The 19,048-nt window shown below is 33.2% G+C and overlaps 1 protein-coding gene across 22 annotated transcripts in view; it reads right to left on the bottom strand.

The window, feature by feature from the left end:
- Window positions 1–19,048, bottom strand: part of MLLT10 (MLLT10 histone lysine methyltransferase DOT1L cofactor) — a 188,659-nt gene that overhangs the window by 65,455 nt on the left and 104,156 nt on the right. For all 22 annotated transcript variants that reach the window (XR_005656040.1, XM_039877530.1, XM_039877528.1 and 19 more), the window contains one exon: window positions 13,098–13,193. Coding sequence is in view for 21 of the 22 variants with exons in the window: in XM_039877530.1 (XP_039733464.1) it covers window positions 13,098–13,193 (96 nt within the window). In the remaining variant the exon portion in view is untranslated. The remainder of the gene's footprint in view (window positions 1–13,097; window positions 13,194–19,048) is intronic.

Genomic DNA, 19,048 nt, shown 5'->3' with positions numbered 1-19,048 from the left:
TTATTTAAAAAAAAGAAAAAGAAGAAGTCCTTACAGCATTCCATAAGGCTCTGCAACCCACATTTGGGAGAAGAAGGCAGAGGGAAGGGAAAGGAAATAACCAATGGCTGTTGAAATACAGTATTTTGGTGCTAGCTAAAAAACTTCTTTAATGATGTACAAGTCAAATATCCCATAAAAGCCAATAATTTTTCACTAGCCCAATTCTAAGAACACAGCATTGAAACGATGTCAAACATGAAGCACATGTTTCATGAAAGAAAGACAACTTTGGGGAGGGGATGGGTAGAGCAAGAGCAGTGAGCTGTGGGACAGCGTTAAGCAGCCTAATTCACATGTTATTGGAGTATCCAAAAGAAGAGTTATTAAAAGAAATAATAGCAGAAAAATTACAAAATTCGATGAAAACTATAAACCTATATATATCAACTAACCCTAAACACAAAAAGCCCGAAGAAAACTCCATGAATGCCTATCATAATCAAACTGCTTATCACTAAAAAACAACAATAAAGAGAAAATGATAAAAGCTGCCAGGGGGTTAAAATAAAATTTTTTAAAAAGATGTCTTATGTGTTAAGAAACAAAGATAAAGATGAAAACAGATTTCTCAAGGAAACAATGCAAACTATAAAACAGAAGAGTAAAATCTTTAAAGTACTTAAAAAAAAACAACCTAGAATTCCATAGTGAGCTAAACTATCTTTTAAAAAACAAAAGCAAAATAATTGCTCTTCAGATAAAAAATCTGGAAGAACTAATTACCAGCAGATCAACACTGCAACAAATGCCAAAGATTGTCTTCTAGGCAGAAGGAAAACAAAAAAAGGAAATGTGGAACTATACTAAGTAATTAAGAGGACTAGAAATAGTGTTTACATGGGTAAATACAGACTTTTTAATTATTTAAATCTCTTCATAAGATAACTGATAATTTAGAACAAAAATAATAATTGCAAGGTTTAGAAAATATGAAAAAAAATTAAAATACGACAAAAATAACACAAAAACCAGGAATGGAAGTATATAGCTACAAGGTTCTTATACAATATCTGAAAATGGTGTACTATCACTTGAAGGCAGACTGACAAATTAAAGATGTATACTATAAATCCTAAAACAGCCAATAAAATAATAAAGAATTATTACTAATCAGCCAAAAAGGAAACACAAAAATTATTCAATGAATAAAAGAAAAAAAAAGAAAAATGGACAAATAAAAAAGGATTAGCAAATGACAGATTTAAATACAATCATGTCAATAATCACAGTATATGTAAATTATCTAAACACCCCATTGTAAGGCAGAGATATAACATTAAAACAATAAACTCAAGACTACATGCTGCCTAAAAGAAACCCATTTTAAATAAAAGATACGATGCTATTAAAAGTAAAAGTATGAGAAAGAAATATAAAGTTAATAATAATCAAAAGAAAGCTGAATTCATAATAGTAATATCAAAGTAGATTTGAGACAAGGAATATTATCAAGATAAAGAGATCTATTCATCAAAGAGGATATAAAAATCCTAAATGTTTCCACACCTTATAAGAGACCTTCAAAATAAAGCAAAAAACTGACAGAATAGAGAAAATGGTAAAATAGCAAAACCCATAACTACAGTAAGAAAGGCCTATAACCACTTCTCAATGACCAACTGAACAAGGAGACAAAACAATCAGTAAGGATACAGAGAACTTAAAAATAGCAATTAAGCTGACTTAACTTACATTTATAGAAAAACTCCATACAAGAGCAGAAAGAAAACAGTCTTTTGAAAAGCACAAAGAACATTAAACAAGATAATCCATATTATCATTTTTTAATCTCAAAAAACTAAAAAGTAATTATATAATACAAAGATATTAAGTTAGAAATCATAACAAGAAGATATGTGAAAAACCCTAAAATGTTTTAAAAGTAAATAACACACTTCTAAGTAATCCAAGAGTCAAAGAAGAAATCCAGAGGAAATCACAAGGTATTGTTCAACTAAATGAAAATGAAAATACAACATATCAAAATTCTTAAGTGGTGTTTACAACAAAGTTTACAGCATTAAATGCCTATATTAGCACTTCTGGATTCTGGTTGAACAAGTACAAGGCTGAACAAACTGAAAACTGAACAGCAGTAAGATCATACGGCAAACAACAGCCCTCAAATCGGAGAGACAGACAGATGGATATAGTAGAAAATCATAATGTATCCCAGCAGTCATCTCCATGGGAACCAGTGTCAGAGTAGGAAAACCTCAAGTACAATTGACAAGTTGCTAAAGGCTTAGTGTGGACAAATTTGAGAGTTAAAAACAGGAGTTTTTATAGGGGAGCCCTCAGACTTCCTTTAGTTCACCTCCAGGAGTTCTACCAGGTCTTCACAGAGAATTATCAACAGAAAAAGTACACTCAGGCTTCTGCCAAGGTATTCTGTTCTTCTTAACAAGGCCTGCCCACACCATAAACTATTTTACCAGATCATAACCTGCTAGGGTGATATCAGAGCCTGAAACATCTGGGGTAGGGACATACCCAACTCAGAGCTTGGGTATGTACCATAAAGCACTATACTGAAAAACAGAAACTTCCAAAAACAAAAAGCAAAGAGAAAAAAAGACTGAAAAACACAGAACACTACATCCAAGGAACAGAGGACAATTAGAAAAGGTATAACAAAGATGCAATGTGAATACCAGAAGAAAAAGGAAGAAATGCAATATTTGAAGCAATAATGACTAGGAATTAACCCCAAATTAATGTCAGAAACCAAAGCATAGATCAAGGAAGTTCTGAGAATCAAGAAAGATAAATGAAAAACAAACAAACAAATTAAAAAAAACTACACCTAGCCATTTCATATTCAAACTGCAGAAAACAAAAGATAAAAGAAAAACATCCTGAAAAAAATTTTTTTAAAAGTCCTCAAAGAAGCCTATGGGGAAAATGTCTTAAACAAAGAAAATTACATCTGACTTCTTAGAAACAATGCAAGCAAGAAGAGAGTGATGTGACATATTTAAAACTGTTGAGAGGAAAAAAAAAACAACCTAGAATTCTGTACACTGCAAAATTATCCTTCAAAAGGGAAAGCCTTAGACTTTCTCGTAGAAACAAAAATGGAGAGAATTTGTGCTAAGTAGGCCTGGCTTACAAGAAATGTGAAAAGAAGTTCTACTGGCAATGATACAGTCAGGGAAATGATACAGAAGGGAAATGATACAGTCAGAAACATGGATTTACATAAAGAAAAGAAGAACATAAGAATGTATCAATGAACTTAAAATAAAAACTTTGATTTTTCTTATTCTTAATTGATGTTTATTCAAAATAATAATAGTAACAATGTATTTGAGTATAAAGACTTATGCATATATACGCTTCTGTATGTTTATATATGAGAGAAATGAATGAAAGCATTGACAAGAAGGAATAGGAGGGAGGAATTAGAGATATTATTTAATCATGATACATAATTATTTAATTGTACCATAAAGCAGTATACTGTTATTTGAAAGAGGACTTTAATTAGCTGTAAATACACACTGCAAATCCCCATCGGTATTTTTTAAAGAAGTAGAACAAAAAATCATCATATGTGTATAGAAGCACAAATGATCCCGAATTGCCAAAGGCATCCTGAGAAAAAAGAACAAGGCTGGAGGCATTACTCTGCCCGACTTCAAATTATACTACAAAGCAACAATAATCAAAATGGCATGATCTTGGCAGAAAAACAGACACATAGACAAGTGGAAGAGAATCAAGAGTCAGAAGTAAACCCATGTTTATATGGGCAAATAATTTTCAAAAAAAGAGCCAAAAACACAGTGGAGAAAGGAAAGCCTCTTCAATAAATGTGCTGGGAAAACTGGAAAGCCACTTATAAAAGAATAAAACTAGACTATTGTCTATTACCACACACCAAAATTAACTCAAAATGGATTAAGGATCTGAATATAAGACCTGAAACAATAAATTGCATAGTAGAAAACAGCAACTAAACACAGGGATCTTGGACTTAAAGAGGGTTTTATGACTTTGACATCAAAGGCAAGGGAAGTAAAAGCTAAACTAAGTGAATGGAACGACATCAAACTAAAAAGCTTCTGCACAGCAAAAGAAACCATTTATAAGGTAAAGAGACAACCATCTGAATGGGAAAATGTATTTGCAAGCAACGGCTCCAATAAGGGCCTAATATCCAAAATATACAAAGAACTCAAAAAACTCAATAACAACAACAACAAATGATCCAATAAAAAAATGGGCAGAGTACCTGAACAGACACTTCTCCCAAGAAGACATACAAATGGCCAACAAATATATGAAAAGATGCTCAATGTCACTAGCTATTAGGGAAATGCAAATCAAAACCACAATGAGATACCATCTCACACCGGTTAGAATAGCTATACTCAACAGGACAAGTAAAAACAAATGTTGGAGAGGATGTGGAGAAAAAGGAACCCTCATACACTGCTGGTGGGACTGCAAATTGGTACAGCCACTATGGAGAACAGTATGGGGTTACTCAAAAAAACAAAGAATTGATCTACCATATGATCCAGCAATCCCTACCTTGGGTATTTACCTCAAAGACTTGAAAACATATATCCAAAAAGATATTTGGACACCGATGTTCACAGCAGCATTATTCACGGTGGCCAGGATGTGGAAGCAATCGAAGTGTCCTACGATAGATGACTAGATAAAGAAGCTGTGGTACATACAATGGAATATTACTCAGCCATAAGAAGAGATGAAATACTGCCATTTGCGACAACATGGATGGATCTCGGGATAATCATGCTAAATGAAATAAGCCAAATTGATCTACCAGGAAGATAGCTAGAAAATCCCAGAATGCCTGGAGATTAAGCAACACACTTTTGCATTACACATGAGTCAAAGAAGAAAGCTCAAGAGAAACCTTCAAATATTATTAACTAAATGAGAATGAAAATACAACTTATTAAAATTTGTGGGATGCAGCAAAAGCAGGGCTTAGAAGGAAATGTGTAGCTTTGAATGCATATGTTAGAAAAGAAAAAAAACTTTAAATCAATAATGTAAGCTTCCTCTTTAACAAACTAGAAACTAAAAAGAAATTAAACCAAAATAATCAGAAGAAAAGAAATATTTAAATTAAAGCAGAAATCAATGAAATGGAAATAGCAAATCAACAGAGCCAAAAGCTGGTTCTTTGAGACAATAACTAAGATTGATAAACCTCTAGCCAGGACAACTAAATATAAAAGAGAGTACATGAATTACTGATATCAGAAATAGGGGATATGACTACAGATAACCCTGGACATTAAAAGAATAATCAAGGAATATTATTAACAACTCTATGCCTATAAATTTAAACATCTAGATGAATGAACCAATTTGGTAGCTTGAAAGACACAAGCTACCAAAACTCATTCAAGAAACAATCTGAATAGGCCTATATCTATTTTTAAAAACTGAATAATTTATAACCACCGCAAAACAGAAGGCACCAGAACCAGTAACTCTTTCCATGAGGCCAATATTACTCTAATATCAAAATGAAAACATTATAAGAAAAAAACCAAAACTACAGAACAATATCTCTCATGAAACAGACGCAAAAATCCTCTACAAAATATTAGCAAATCAAATCCAACAATAAAAAAGAATTATATACCACAACCAAGTGATATTTATCCCAGGAATGCAAGGCTGGGTCAGCATTTGAAAATCAATTAATGTAATCCATCACATCAACAAGGTAAAGAAGAAAAACTACACATTATATCAATAGATGCAGAAAAAGCATTTGACAAACTCCAACACTAATTCACAATATAAACTCCCAGGAAAGTAGAAAAAGAGGGGGAACTTGCTCAACTTGATAAAGTATACAGTCATCCCCAGTATCCACAGGGGATTGGTTCCAAGACTCCCAATACCAAAATCTAAGGATGCTCAAGTCTCTTATGTAAATGCTGTAGTATTTGCATATAATCTATGCATATCATCCTAAATACTTTAAATCATCTCTAGATTACTTATAATACCTAATACAATGTAAATGCTATGTAAATAGTTGTTATACTGTATTATTTAAAGAATAATGACAAGAAAAAAGTCTGTACCATGTTTAGTAGATTGAACCATCACAGGCCTAACTAGATAGTACACGTCAGCAACAACGTAACTTTTCCCGAATATTTTTGATCTAGTTAGTTGAATCCACAGATGTGGAACCCGTGGGTACAGAAGGCTGACTGTATGCACATAAAACCTTACAGCTAACATCATACTTAATGGTGAGAACGAGGTTTCCCATTATCAGGAACAAAGTAAGGATGTCCTCTTTCTTACCACTTCTTTCATACTGGAAGTCCTAACTTATGTAATAAAACAAGGAAGTCCATCATACTGGAAGTCCTAACTTATGTAATAAAACAAGGAAATAAACGTATACTGTTTAGGAAGGGGGAAATTAAACGGTCTTTTTTCACAAATGACATGGTCGTCTACGTGGAAAATCCAAAAAATTATTAACAAAGAAACTCTGAAAACAAGCTATTACATCAAGATTGCAGAAATTTGAAGTTAAAAATAATACCATGTACACAGCACCCTGCAAAATTACTTAGTTTTAAATCTAATAGAATATGGATAAGGTCTATCTGCGGAAAACAAAAGTGATGAATAAAATCAGGGAAGAACTAAATAAATGGAGAGATATTCCAACTTCATATAGATAGGCTTTTCAACAAATGGTGCTAGAACTAGATGTCCACATGCAAAAACATGAACCCAGACACAGAATTTATACCCTTCAAAAAAATTAAGTCAAAATGGATCATAGATCTAAATGTAAAATACAAAATTATAAAACTAAACGATACCAAAAGAGAAAAATGAATAACGGGTTTGGCAATGACTTTTCTGATGTAATACCAAAGGCATACTTCATAGAACAAAGAATTGGAAAGCTGATACAAATCTGACAAAGACTTACTAAAAATATATTAAAAACTCTTAAAAGTCAACACTAAGAAAATAAACAATCTGATTTTTAAAAAGCTAAAAACCTCACCAAAGAAGATATACAGATGGCAAATAAGCATAAGAAAAGATGCTCCACATTCTTTGTCAGCAGAGAAATACAAATTTAAATGATGAGATACATACCACCACATACCTATGAGGATGGCCAATAGGACACTGAATGCTGATAAGGATGCAGAGAAAAAGGAACTGTCATCCACTACTGATGAGAATGCAAGCTGATTCAACCATTTTGCAATTCAACAGTTTAGCAATTTCTTACTAAACTAAACATACCACATGAACTGGCAATCACACTCCATGGTATTTACCCAAAGGAGTTGAAAAATTATGTCCACACAGAAACCTGCCTACAATGCTTATAATAGCTTTATTCATACTGTCAAAACTAGGAAGCAACAAATATGTACTTCTGTAGGTGAATAGATAAATAAACTGTGGTACATGCAGACAAGGGAATATAATTCAGTTCTAGAAAGAAATCAGCTATCAAGCCTTGAAAAAACTTGGAGAAATCTTAAATGCATATTATTAAGTGGAAAAAAAAGTTAGTCTGAAAAAGCTACATCCAATATGATTCTAACCATATGACATTTTGGAAAAGGCAAAAGTATGGAAACAGTAAAAAGATCAGTAGTTGCCAGGGGCTGGGAGTGGGCAAGGATGAAGAGTTAAAAACGAGATTTTTAGGGCAGTGAAACTATTCTGTATGATACTATAATTGTGGATACATGTCATTATACATTCTATGTCAAAACCCATAGAACACACCAGCACCAAAAGTGAACTCTAATGTGAATTATGAACTTTAGGTGATAATGATATATCAATGTAGGTTCACTGACTGTAACAAATTTACCACTCTGGTGAGGGATGTTGATAACAGAGGAGACTACGTGTGCTGTAATAGGGAGTATATGGGAAATCTCAGGGCTTTCCTTTCAATTTTTCTGTGAAACTAAAACTGCTCTAAACAATCTCAATAGGCTACATACTGTATGATTTCAACTTCGTGACATTCTGGAAAAGGCAAAAACCATGGAGAGAATAAAAAAAATAGTGGTTGTCAGGGTCTGGGAGAGAGGAGAAATGAACAGGCAGAACAGATAATTTTGGGTAGTGAAACTATCGTGTAGAACACTGCAATGATGGATACATGTTATTTATACATTTGTCAAAATCCAAAAAACAAGAATGTACAACACCAAGAGCAAACTCTAATGTCAACTAAGGACTTAAGAATGATGTGTCAATGTAGACTCATAGCTTGTAACAAATGTACCACTTTGGTGTGGGATGCTGATAGTGGGGGAACCGTGAGTGTACGAGGATGCGGTACACAGGACATCTCTGTGCTATCTACTCAACTTAGCTGTGAATCTAAAACTTCTAGAAATTAAAGGTTCTTAGTTTTATTAACTGCCTATATTAGAAAAAAAGGTTTCAAATAAATTTCACCATCTCATATCTTAAGAAATTAGAAAAAGGACTATAAAGGAAACCCAAAGTAGTAAAAAGGGAAAAATAAAATCAGAGCAGAAATCATTAAGATACAAAACACAAAAACAATAGAGAAAAATCAATAAGATGAAAAGCTAATAATTTAAGAAGATTGATAAAATTCATAAACCTCTAGACAGCTTAATTAGGAAAAAAGAGAAAAGATACAAATTGCCAAAGCTCATTCAAGAAACGGATAACCTGAACAGCCCTATATCTATTAAAGAAATGGAATTATAGTTTAAAACTCTTCCCATAAAAAAAAAAAATCTAGGCACAGATAACTTTAGAAGTAAATTCTATCGCACATTAATAATACCAAATTTAGACAAACTTACAGAAAAGTGAATAAGAGTGAATGCTTGCAGCTCATTCTATGAGACCAGCATTACTTTTGACACTAAAACCAAACAAAGCCATGCTAGGAAAAGAAAACTACAGGCCAATATCCCTCATAAATACAGATGCAAAAATTCCTTTTTAATTTCAGAAAGTTGAATTCAACAATATCTAAAAATGGTAATGCATCAATATCAAGTAGGATTTATCCCAGGAAGGAAAGTCTCGTTTAACAATTGGAAAAATCAACCAATATACTTCATCATAGTAACAGATTAAAAAAGAAAAAACCAGTTATCAATATATTTATATAAAAATATATAGAAAAATATTTGAAAAATCTAATATCCAAGGCTAATAAAAACTCTCAGGAATAGAAGGAAACCTCTTCAATATCATGTGTAATGTTAAAAGATTAAATACATTACCCCTGAAGACTAAGAACAAAGCAAAGATGCTCACTCTGACCGCTTCCATTCAACACTGCACTGAGAGTTCTAGCAGGTATAATAGGAGATAAAAAGCACCCAGATTAAAAAAGATGAAGTAAAATTGTCTAATTCATAGTTGGCATGATCGTCTATGAAGAAAATCCTATGGAATCAATAAGCTACTAGAAATAAGAAATGTTCAGTAAGGTTACAGAGTACCAGATCAACATACAAAGCTACAAAAATGTATTTCTATGTACTAGTAAGGCACTTTAAAAAGGACTATAACAATATCAACAACATCAGATATTCAGAGGTAAAGCTGAAAAAAGATACAAAACCTGCAGGCTTTGTAAAGCTGAGATAAAGACAAATGAATCAAGAGATAAACTGTGTTTATGGATCAGAAGACTAGTCAACTCTCTCCCACCAATGACCTGTATATTGAATGCAGTTCAAATCAAAATACTAGCAGACTTATTTCTACAAAATGACAATCCGATTCTCAAATTCACATAAAATGCAAAGAACCTAGAATAGCCAAAATGACTGTAAAAGATATGGAGATGGACAATACCTGATCTAAAGGGTTATTATAAAGCTATAGTAATTAAGATAGTGCGGACAGACAAACAGATCAATGGAACAGAATAAAGTCTCAGAACAGACTCATACAAATATGGTCGCATGGTTTTCAACAAATGGGGGTAAAGGCAAATCTGTGAAGAACAGTGTTTCACAAATGGCTCTGGAAAAACTGGATATTTATATTCAAGTAAGTGGACTTTAATGTATAACTCACATCATATGCAAAAATTAACTTAAAATGGATCATAGACCTAAATGTAAAACATAGAAATATAAAACTACTAGAAGAAAACATTTAAAAAACCCACAAGCTGAACATAACTAAGAATGTCTACTCAAGCCACTGAGTGGGGTACATATCTGCAAATAACATATCTGATAAAGGACTTGCATCCAGAAGATACAATGTCTCACAAAACTCAATAATAAGAAAACAAGCCAATAAAAAAGGGCAGGAGGTGGACAGGTCTGAACAGACACTTTCCAAAGAAAAATAGAGAAATAGCAAATATGCATATGGAAAGATGTTCAACATAAATGCATCATTAAGAAAATGCAAATTGGAACCACAATGAGAAACCAACTACATGCCCACTAGACTAAAATAATAATAACTGATCATACCAAGAATGTAGAGAAACACGAACTCTTGTATATGGCTGGTAGAATTGTTAAATGGCACAATCACCTTAAAAATAGTTTGACAGCGTCTTAAAAAATTAAGGATACACCTACCATGTGACTCAGCTATTCTATTCCTTAGTATTTATGCAAGAGAAATAAAAGTGTATGTCCATACAAAGATTTGTACAATGTTCTAGCAGCTTTATTTATGATAGACCCAAACTGGAAACAACCTGAATGTCCAAGTTACTAAATGGATAAACAAATTATGATATGTTCATACAATAGAACAGTAGCAATAAAAAGGAATGAATTCTCTCAAAATGATTAAGCTGAGTGAAAGAAGTCAGATAAAAAAGTGTAAATATTTTATGTTTCCACTTTTAAAAATCTAGAAAATTCAAACCAATTTACAATGACAGAAAGCAGAAGAGTAACTGCCTGGGCAGGGCTATGGGTAAAAAGACAAGAAGGGGGTTATACCCAGTCACAAGGAAACTTTCCCTATTGATTCTGGTAATGGTTTCATAAATTTATCAAATTTTCCACTTTAAATATGTGCAACCTGCTGTATGTTAACTGTACCTCAAGAAAGCTTAACAAAAGGTCTAATGCATTTACTATCATCAATTTTTCAAATTAAATTTATTAGGGTAATATTTGCTAATAAGATTATAAAGGTTTCAAGTATACAATTCTGTAATATGTCATCTGTATATTGCACTGTGCATTCACCACCCAAAGTCAAATCTCCTTCCATTGCCATATATTTGACCCCCTTTTCCCTTATCTACCTCCCCATTCTCCTCTTTCCCTCTAGTAACCACTAAACTATTACCTGTGTCTGAGTTTTTGATTGTTCATTTGTTGCTGTAACTTTTATAACCCACATGAGTAAAATCACAGGGTTCTCAACTTTTTCTGTCTGACTTATTTCACTTAGCATATCTCAAGATCCATCTATGTTGTCACAAATGGCAGTATTTCATCTTTTCTTATGGCTAAGTAACATTCCACTGATATAGTCAACTTTTGAATACCTGTATTGTCATAAGATTATTGTGTGTGTATTGTGTAGTAAACTTAAAAACTAAGTTTACTAAAAAAAATTGTTAAGGATTAGCATTCAAACGTGTTGTGTTGCTGAGTAATATAGGGAAAGAATGAAGAGTAAAAGCTGATCAGATTCTGAAACCTGGAAAGCACATGAGAGTAAAAGGCAACATATGCACATGAACACATGTGAGAATGTAAGTATATGTACGTCATCATGGAATAATACAAAATTCTGGTTCTGTGTAATACATCAAGAAATGTATCTTGAGATGAGGATTATAAATATCCAGGGGAATGGACTATGAATAAATTATGTTCATATTTATTAGCCTGTAAATTATGAATCAAAGCAGTCTAATGACAATCGCTAAAGAGAGAGGCTAATTTTAATAGATGAGTAGAACAAAAGGAAATTCCAGGAAAAGACTTAATTATATATAAATATTTAGCATATGATAATGAAGGGATTCCAAATCAGCAAGGAAAGACTGAAATTATTTAATGATACTAGAAAAATTGGTTAGTGATTTGGGGAAAAGGATTATACAAAAGAAAACAAAATCCAGATGGATTATTTTAAAGAGTTAAATAAAAATTTTAAAAATCTAAGAAGGTGGAAGAAAATATTTTGAAAATCTTTATCCAACTTTAAAGAAAGACTTTTCTAAACATAAAACAAAGTAAAAATCAGAAAGGGAAAAGACAGGTTTCATTTCTCAAATTTATACTTCTATATCAATTTAAAAACATTAAAATGTATTCATTCAGAGTCTAATCACCTCTTGCCAGCCCCATGTCACCCCCATTTCTCTCTGGATTGTTGCAATAACTTCCTAATGCCTTCCTGCTGTCATTCTTGACTCTCTGCAGTCTACCTACAAGGCAGCAGCCAGAGAGAGGTCCTCACAAAACCTAAGTCAGATCCTGTTCCATTCTGTCTCCGTTCAGAACCTCCAATGGCTCACTTTTCATTCAAACTGAAAACAAAGTCCTGCCACTGGCTTACACAGTCCTACATGACTGGCGCCTCACCTGGCCTCATTTCCAACTGCATCCAATCCCCAACTCTTGCTTACTCTGTCCCAGACATTGTTCTAATTGCTTTACATATATTATCTCATTCAATTCCAATAATTATTTCCCCCAGTTTACGGATGATGAAATTGAGTTACAAAGAGGTTAGTTAGTTAACCTGTCTTACAGCTCAGTCAATAAGTAAAGCCAGAATTCAAAATCACAGGAGTGACAAAGCCCACTCCACAGCCCAAATTCTAACCACAAAGATGTGCCCCACTGGTTATCTTTACTTAACATTCTTCAAAAATAAGTATAGACTAAACAGAAGGTAGATCAAGGGCCTAGAAATGGGAATGCCAAAGTGCTCAATGGAGGGTTAGAGAGGGTTGAAGAGTGAGAGGGAACCAGGACACTAGGAATAAAATACTTAATGATAAAACTCAGAACATAATTGGTTATTATAGAAAACAAAATATGGCACTTAAAACTTACTTTTTCTGTAGTAACAGTCAAGGAAGGAACCAATGCAGGTGATGGTTCTGGTTGTTTTTTGTGTTTTTGTTTGTGTTTGTCCTTTTCTTTATATTTCTAAAAAGGAACAGATGTAAAAACCAATTTAAATCATAACACATACACACAATAAAGATGAGATTCTTTTATAACTGTGTTTAGTAATTTAAAATGTTAACAAATAGTCAAGATATAACAAAAATCACTTCTAATCACATTATGTAAAAAAATACTAGTCATATACTTACAGAAATATATAGTAATACTAGTATAAGTTATTTTAAAGTGATTTCAGCTCCCTAACTCTTGAATAACATAATATATAAACTGAAGCCTATAATTATTTGCTACATTTATATCTGGCAAACTACGTATTTTTTCTCATTAAACACAAAATGCTTTTGTGCACATTATATAAACAGCACTTTAAAATTTACATAACACTTTGACACGCACTATCACATCAAAATAGTGTCAGATTCGCGAACAACATGCATTAAATTCTATGACCCACAAACTGGAAACCAGGACAAGAAACTCTCTCCTAGGTTTACTCAGAAACTGGATGATTTTCATTGTCATTAACAAAAATAATTTAAAGTTATGGTATGCTGCTTTGAAGTCCTAAAACTGATGAAATGACTTTATGAAGGAATTCAATTAAATGAGAAATCAATTACATATTAAGAGCCCGATTTTATTTAATGTCATAAAATTTTAACCAAATTGGTCTCAACTGTTTGAATCAGTAGATAAGAATTAGAATTGGGTGTGAAGTTTACTATTTAAAGAATTAATTCAATTTATTTTTTTTCTCATAGTACTTAAAACTAACCATTCAGAGCACTTAATCTGTTCAAGGCATGAAAGATTAATATCCCTGGCCCTGCCCTAAAAGTGATTACATACTAGCATAATAAAAAGCATAAAACATTAAGGGTAGATATTTTACTACAATATCCAAGTACTGCTACTTTTTGCCATTAATTCCTGATGTAATTACATAAGACATTTTTTGACTGCAATGTTAACACTTTAGCAACAGAGAAGGTAAGACACCTCAATAACAGCTTTTATTCAGACTTTTTAAGTAAAGTTTCTTATTCTAAAGTTATCTTAATTGTCACAGATCATAATAATGACCACCAAGGAATCACACCTCCATTTCTTTGTAATAGGATGTCATTCTTCCTCCCATCATAAGATGTCCTCTTCTCCACTCCCATTAACCTAGGTTAGCCTTGGGACTTGCTCTGGCCAAGGGATGTAGCAGAAGTGCTTTAAGAAGTCGTACATGGCTTCCACCTTTGCCCTCTTAGCTCCCAGACACCATGTAAAGAATTGGTTCATACTCTCCTGATAAGTCAAGTGGAGAACGAGGCCCTGTGGAGAAGACCTGAGGTACCCCAGCCTAGAGTCAGCACCATCTCGGCCCAGACATGTAAGTAAGATGACACTGGACTATGCAGCCAGCCACAAGCTGAATGCAGCTACGTGAATAAATCCAGCTGATACCATGTAGAAGAAAGATGAATTGTTCCTGCTGAACTCTGCTTGTTGTTCTAAGCCACTAAAAGTTATGGGGCGGTTTATCAAGCAAGAGCAGATAACCAAGACAAGACTAGAATTCACAACTGGGTCATGGGAATTAAAGAAAGTAAAAATTAAAATTAACACATATTAGGTTTTTTTGGTATATACCAAAATACCAAATATAATTATACAATCTAATTTATAAATATGGAGTTCGAATGATCCTGGTCTACAAGTTCTATAGCAATACTTTTCTCCCATAAAAATAATAAAGAAGCCTTTCTTTCTTTCTTCATATTCTACTTCCCATACTGGACTTTATTCTTAAAGGGTACAAGAGCTGAGATGATTTAATAGTGAATGACTCTGAAAACAAGGTAAATAGATTCTAAAAACTTGGCAAGCACATGAGAGTAAAAAGCAACGTATGCACATGCACAGGTGTGAGAATGTTAAGTATATGTAAGTCATCATGGAATAATACAGAATTCTTATTCTGTGTGATATATCAAGAAATGTATCTTGAGGTGAGGATTATAAATATTCGGGGGAAAAGACTACGAATACATTATATCCATATTATTGGTCTGTAAAAAATGACAATCGCTAAGAGAGAGGCTGATTTTAATAGATAAGTAGAACAAAAAAAAAGTCCAGGAAAAGACTCAATTATATATAAATACTTAGCATATGATAATGAAGAGATTCCAAATCAGCAAGGAAAGACTGAAATTATTTAATAATGGTACTAGAAAAACTAGTTAGTAATTTGGGGAAAAGGATCTATATAAAATAAAACAAAATCCAGATGGATTATTTTAAAGAGTTAAATAAAAATTAAAATAATCTAAAAAGCTGAAAGAAAACATTTTTAAAATATTTAACTTTAAGGAAAGAAAATCTTTTTAAGCGTAAAAACAAAGTGAAAAATCAGAATGGGGGGAAGGGGGGGAAGGGGGTGGGAAAAGCAGATGTGGGGGTTAAGAACAAGTCACTCCAAGATATGCTTTCGTAGTATATGAACAGTTTTGTGCTAAAGGCAACTTTAGCCAAAAGCTCAAGAGAAACTTCTGCCCTTGCCTTAACTACCTAGAGTAATTAGAATTAGGGGCCTTGCCCATAAGAGATTATCAGAGATAACTCTTTTAACCTATCTATAGGGCAGGGTAATCTTCTGTTTACTAAACATTTGCTCTTATCATCAAGCAATAACTCTTTGAAGACCCTAAGGCATCTTAGCTCATCCCTAGCTCTGAATATCTTTTATAACCATTTTCTCTTCCTATCTCCGAACTTCTCGTTCATGTGGGGTCTCTGACTCTCTCATAAGGGGTTCGCATACCTAAGTATGTATTAAATTTGCTTATTTTCTCTTGCTAATCTGTCTCATAAATATTTGATTATAAGACCAGCCAAAAGAACCTTGAGGGCAGAGGAAAGTTTCTTCCTCCCCCACACAAGTTTATTCAAAACATTACCTATTTTATAGTAGAGCCAATGTCTAAAAAAAGCCTCCCAAGCATGAGCAAGATGACAAAAGGTTGTATGGCAGAGACTACAACTCAAAAATAAACAATATAAAGAGCATAACATATATAAGATAACCAGAAATCTCAACCTAGGTAGGAGTAAATATAACTCAGCATGAAGATATTTCTCAAAACTGCCCCATGCTAAAATTTAATTTGAACATAAGTTCAAACAAAGCTCAAGAATGAGATGATAAACAGGAAAAAAAAGTTAAACAGAAAAAAGCAACTCGAGGAATGCAAAACCAAAGTAATTTGAAAGCTAAAACAGAATTAGCAAATAAAATAGAAACAGCAAGGAAAAGAATATACATTGGTAAAAATAAAAATACTGTTAAAAGAAAGGCATGAAATAATTACAGTGATAAAAATGAAAAACAGTAGACATTAAAGCAGTTAGAGAGGAACTAATGCTACAAAAAACAAAGATAATCAATCATAAGGATAACTTGTGTCCCTAAAATAGAGAATCCAATGAATGGGGAACAGATTTATTCAAATGTAAATGCTCACAAAACAAACACTGAAAAAAGCATTCTGAAAAATTGTTATAAAATGTTTAACAGCAAGACTTATTGTAGTTAAACTTAGTAAAACACAGAAGGAAAAATGTGTGTCGGGGTTGTGGTGGGGGCGGGTTGCCTTGAGTCCTCTCCACAGCAATATTCCAAGCCCATTGTTTAAATTCTAGGGTTGAGAAAGTGTGATACAAAGACATCATATACAGCCAAGATATAGTTCAAAAATTAAGGCAAGAAGGAAACTTTCCATTATGAAAAAACTCAGAGAATACAGGTCCTAAGAACTTATCGAAAAAAGATACCTGACAATAAAACTGAGCCAACTTAGGAGATGATATAAAGAACGTACCGGAGAGGGTGTGGTAAAAGGATTGGTAGTGACGATGACCATCTAATAAGCTAAAATTAAATACAGAACAAATATCTAAATAACTCTGAGGATTACGTTTACACAAGATATTGTCACAAACCTGAAAAATACAACATGTCTTTAAAAACAAAGAAACAAATTGGATAGCAGGGAATGAATGAGAGGAGCACAGGGAAACTATTAGCCTTTCATAGCAGGAGCACAATATAGATTTCGAAGCACGTAGTTAAGAGAAAACATAATAGTTTGCTACCAAAACATCTGTAATTAACATAAATCCCTTCCTTGTAGACAAGTCCCTAGTTTTCTTTGTCTAATCACCTTCTCATATCCTCATAAAAGTGGCTCCATACTCCAGCCCATAGGTAAACACGGGTGTATCTAAGTCAATTAACATAAATCTATTCTCCTTAGACGTTGACTGCTTAAGGTCTGGGATAGATTTAGGTCAGGATAATAAAATAGGAAGAGAACTTTTTTGTTCTCTCTCTTAAAAAGGTACTCCCTTCCTGACTTTAGATGCTTACAATTTAGGTCACACCCTTGGAACAACTGCAGAGACCTGGCAACAAAGCCTAGAAAAGCCAAGAGAACTACAAAAAAGACAACAATGCCCTACCACTGTTGAACTGGCTACTGGCAAATTAACCCATCTTAGAAAAGCCTAGCCTCTGAACTTCTTATGCAAAACAATAAATTTCCTATTGCTTTAGCAATATTCTGTTACAGCTAAAATCATAAACTGGAAAGATAATCTTCTCAATGTTTTTTGTTTGCTCTGTAATTTCTATTATTAAACTTAAATATGTTTTTAAGGAAGTAATATGTCTTGTGGTAAGAAAATTTTACTTAAGTTCAATAAATCCACGTATTTTACTTCATTTTCTTTTTCTTCCATACAGCCAAGTAAATCTGACTTTAATATTTTTTAAATTAATAGTATATCATTTTAATAAGGTAATTTTTATCACTCAAACCATCCTTTTTATCTTTGTATATAAAAGACATCTGGAATGTTTACTCAGTAGTATTGATGGCTATTTCTAGATGGTAGATTCTGGAGTGGGTAAAAATTTACCTTGCATTTTTTAAAATGCTCTGCCTTATTAGAATTTTTTGTAATTACATGGCTTAACAAAAAGAATGAACTTAAATGAGGTAGAGACAGTCAGTTAGCTGTTCACCAAATCCATTTCTTTTTCTTATTTGAACTATACCTAGACATTTCCCAGTTTCCTTTTCAGTTAGATGTGGCCATTTAACTGGATTCTAGCCAAATGCAATCTGAAAGAAAAATAATGTATGTCCACTCTAAGTCTGCTTCTTAATAGCCCCAACTATTTAGTGTCCGTGTTTCTTCCTCTTCCAGAGATTAATGCAAATGAGCATGGAAGCCACAGACAACACTGAAAAGAAGGCTGAGTCACAAGATGGAAAGTACCTAAGTTCCTGTTTCATGGCTTGAAAGAAAGCCACCTGTCAATAAACAACACCTGTTTTGGACTTAGCTGTGAATAAAAAATATTGTATTAAACCACATACAATCTGAGCATTGTTATGTGTTGGGAAACAATGCTATGTCTCTACTATTTCTGCAGGTCTTGTGAGTGAGACCATGACTTGGCCGTGGTTCTGGACTATCACGGTGTCTATCTAAAGTGAAAAGGGGAGCCATGCTTACTGCCCATTACAAAACATTCAGGTGCCCTAAACTCAGGGTTCCCCTACTGCAATGCAACAGACTCTATATGCAGATGCCATCTGGCCCTCTCTGGTTGCCCTACGAAAACTGGGTCTTGGGAATTGGTGCAAAAATACTGACACTCTGGATACTGCTATTGCTGTAAGCAGTAAACTATTCTTCATCTCTCAGAATTCTGTTTCCAAACTAGTTACCACACACATAGAGTAAAATCATAGACCACTTTCATAGTTCTTGACAGTTTGGTGATAAGAATGTGATGCCGTTAGAGACGTGGC

Source organism: Pteropus medius, unplaced genomic scaffold (assembly GCF_902729225.1).
Source record: "Pteropus medius unplaced genomic scaffold, Ma_sr-lr_union100, whole genome shotgun sequence".
Taxonomy (NCBI): Eukaryota; Metazoa; Chordata; class Mammalia; order Chiroptera; family Pteropodidae; genus Pteropus; species Pteropus medius.
The sequence above is the reverse complement of the archived record's forward strand: the minus strand, read 5'-3'. Positions and strand labels throughout refer to the sequence as shown.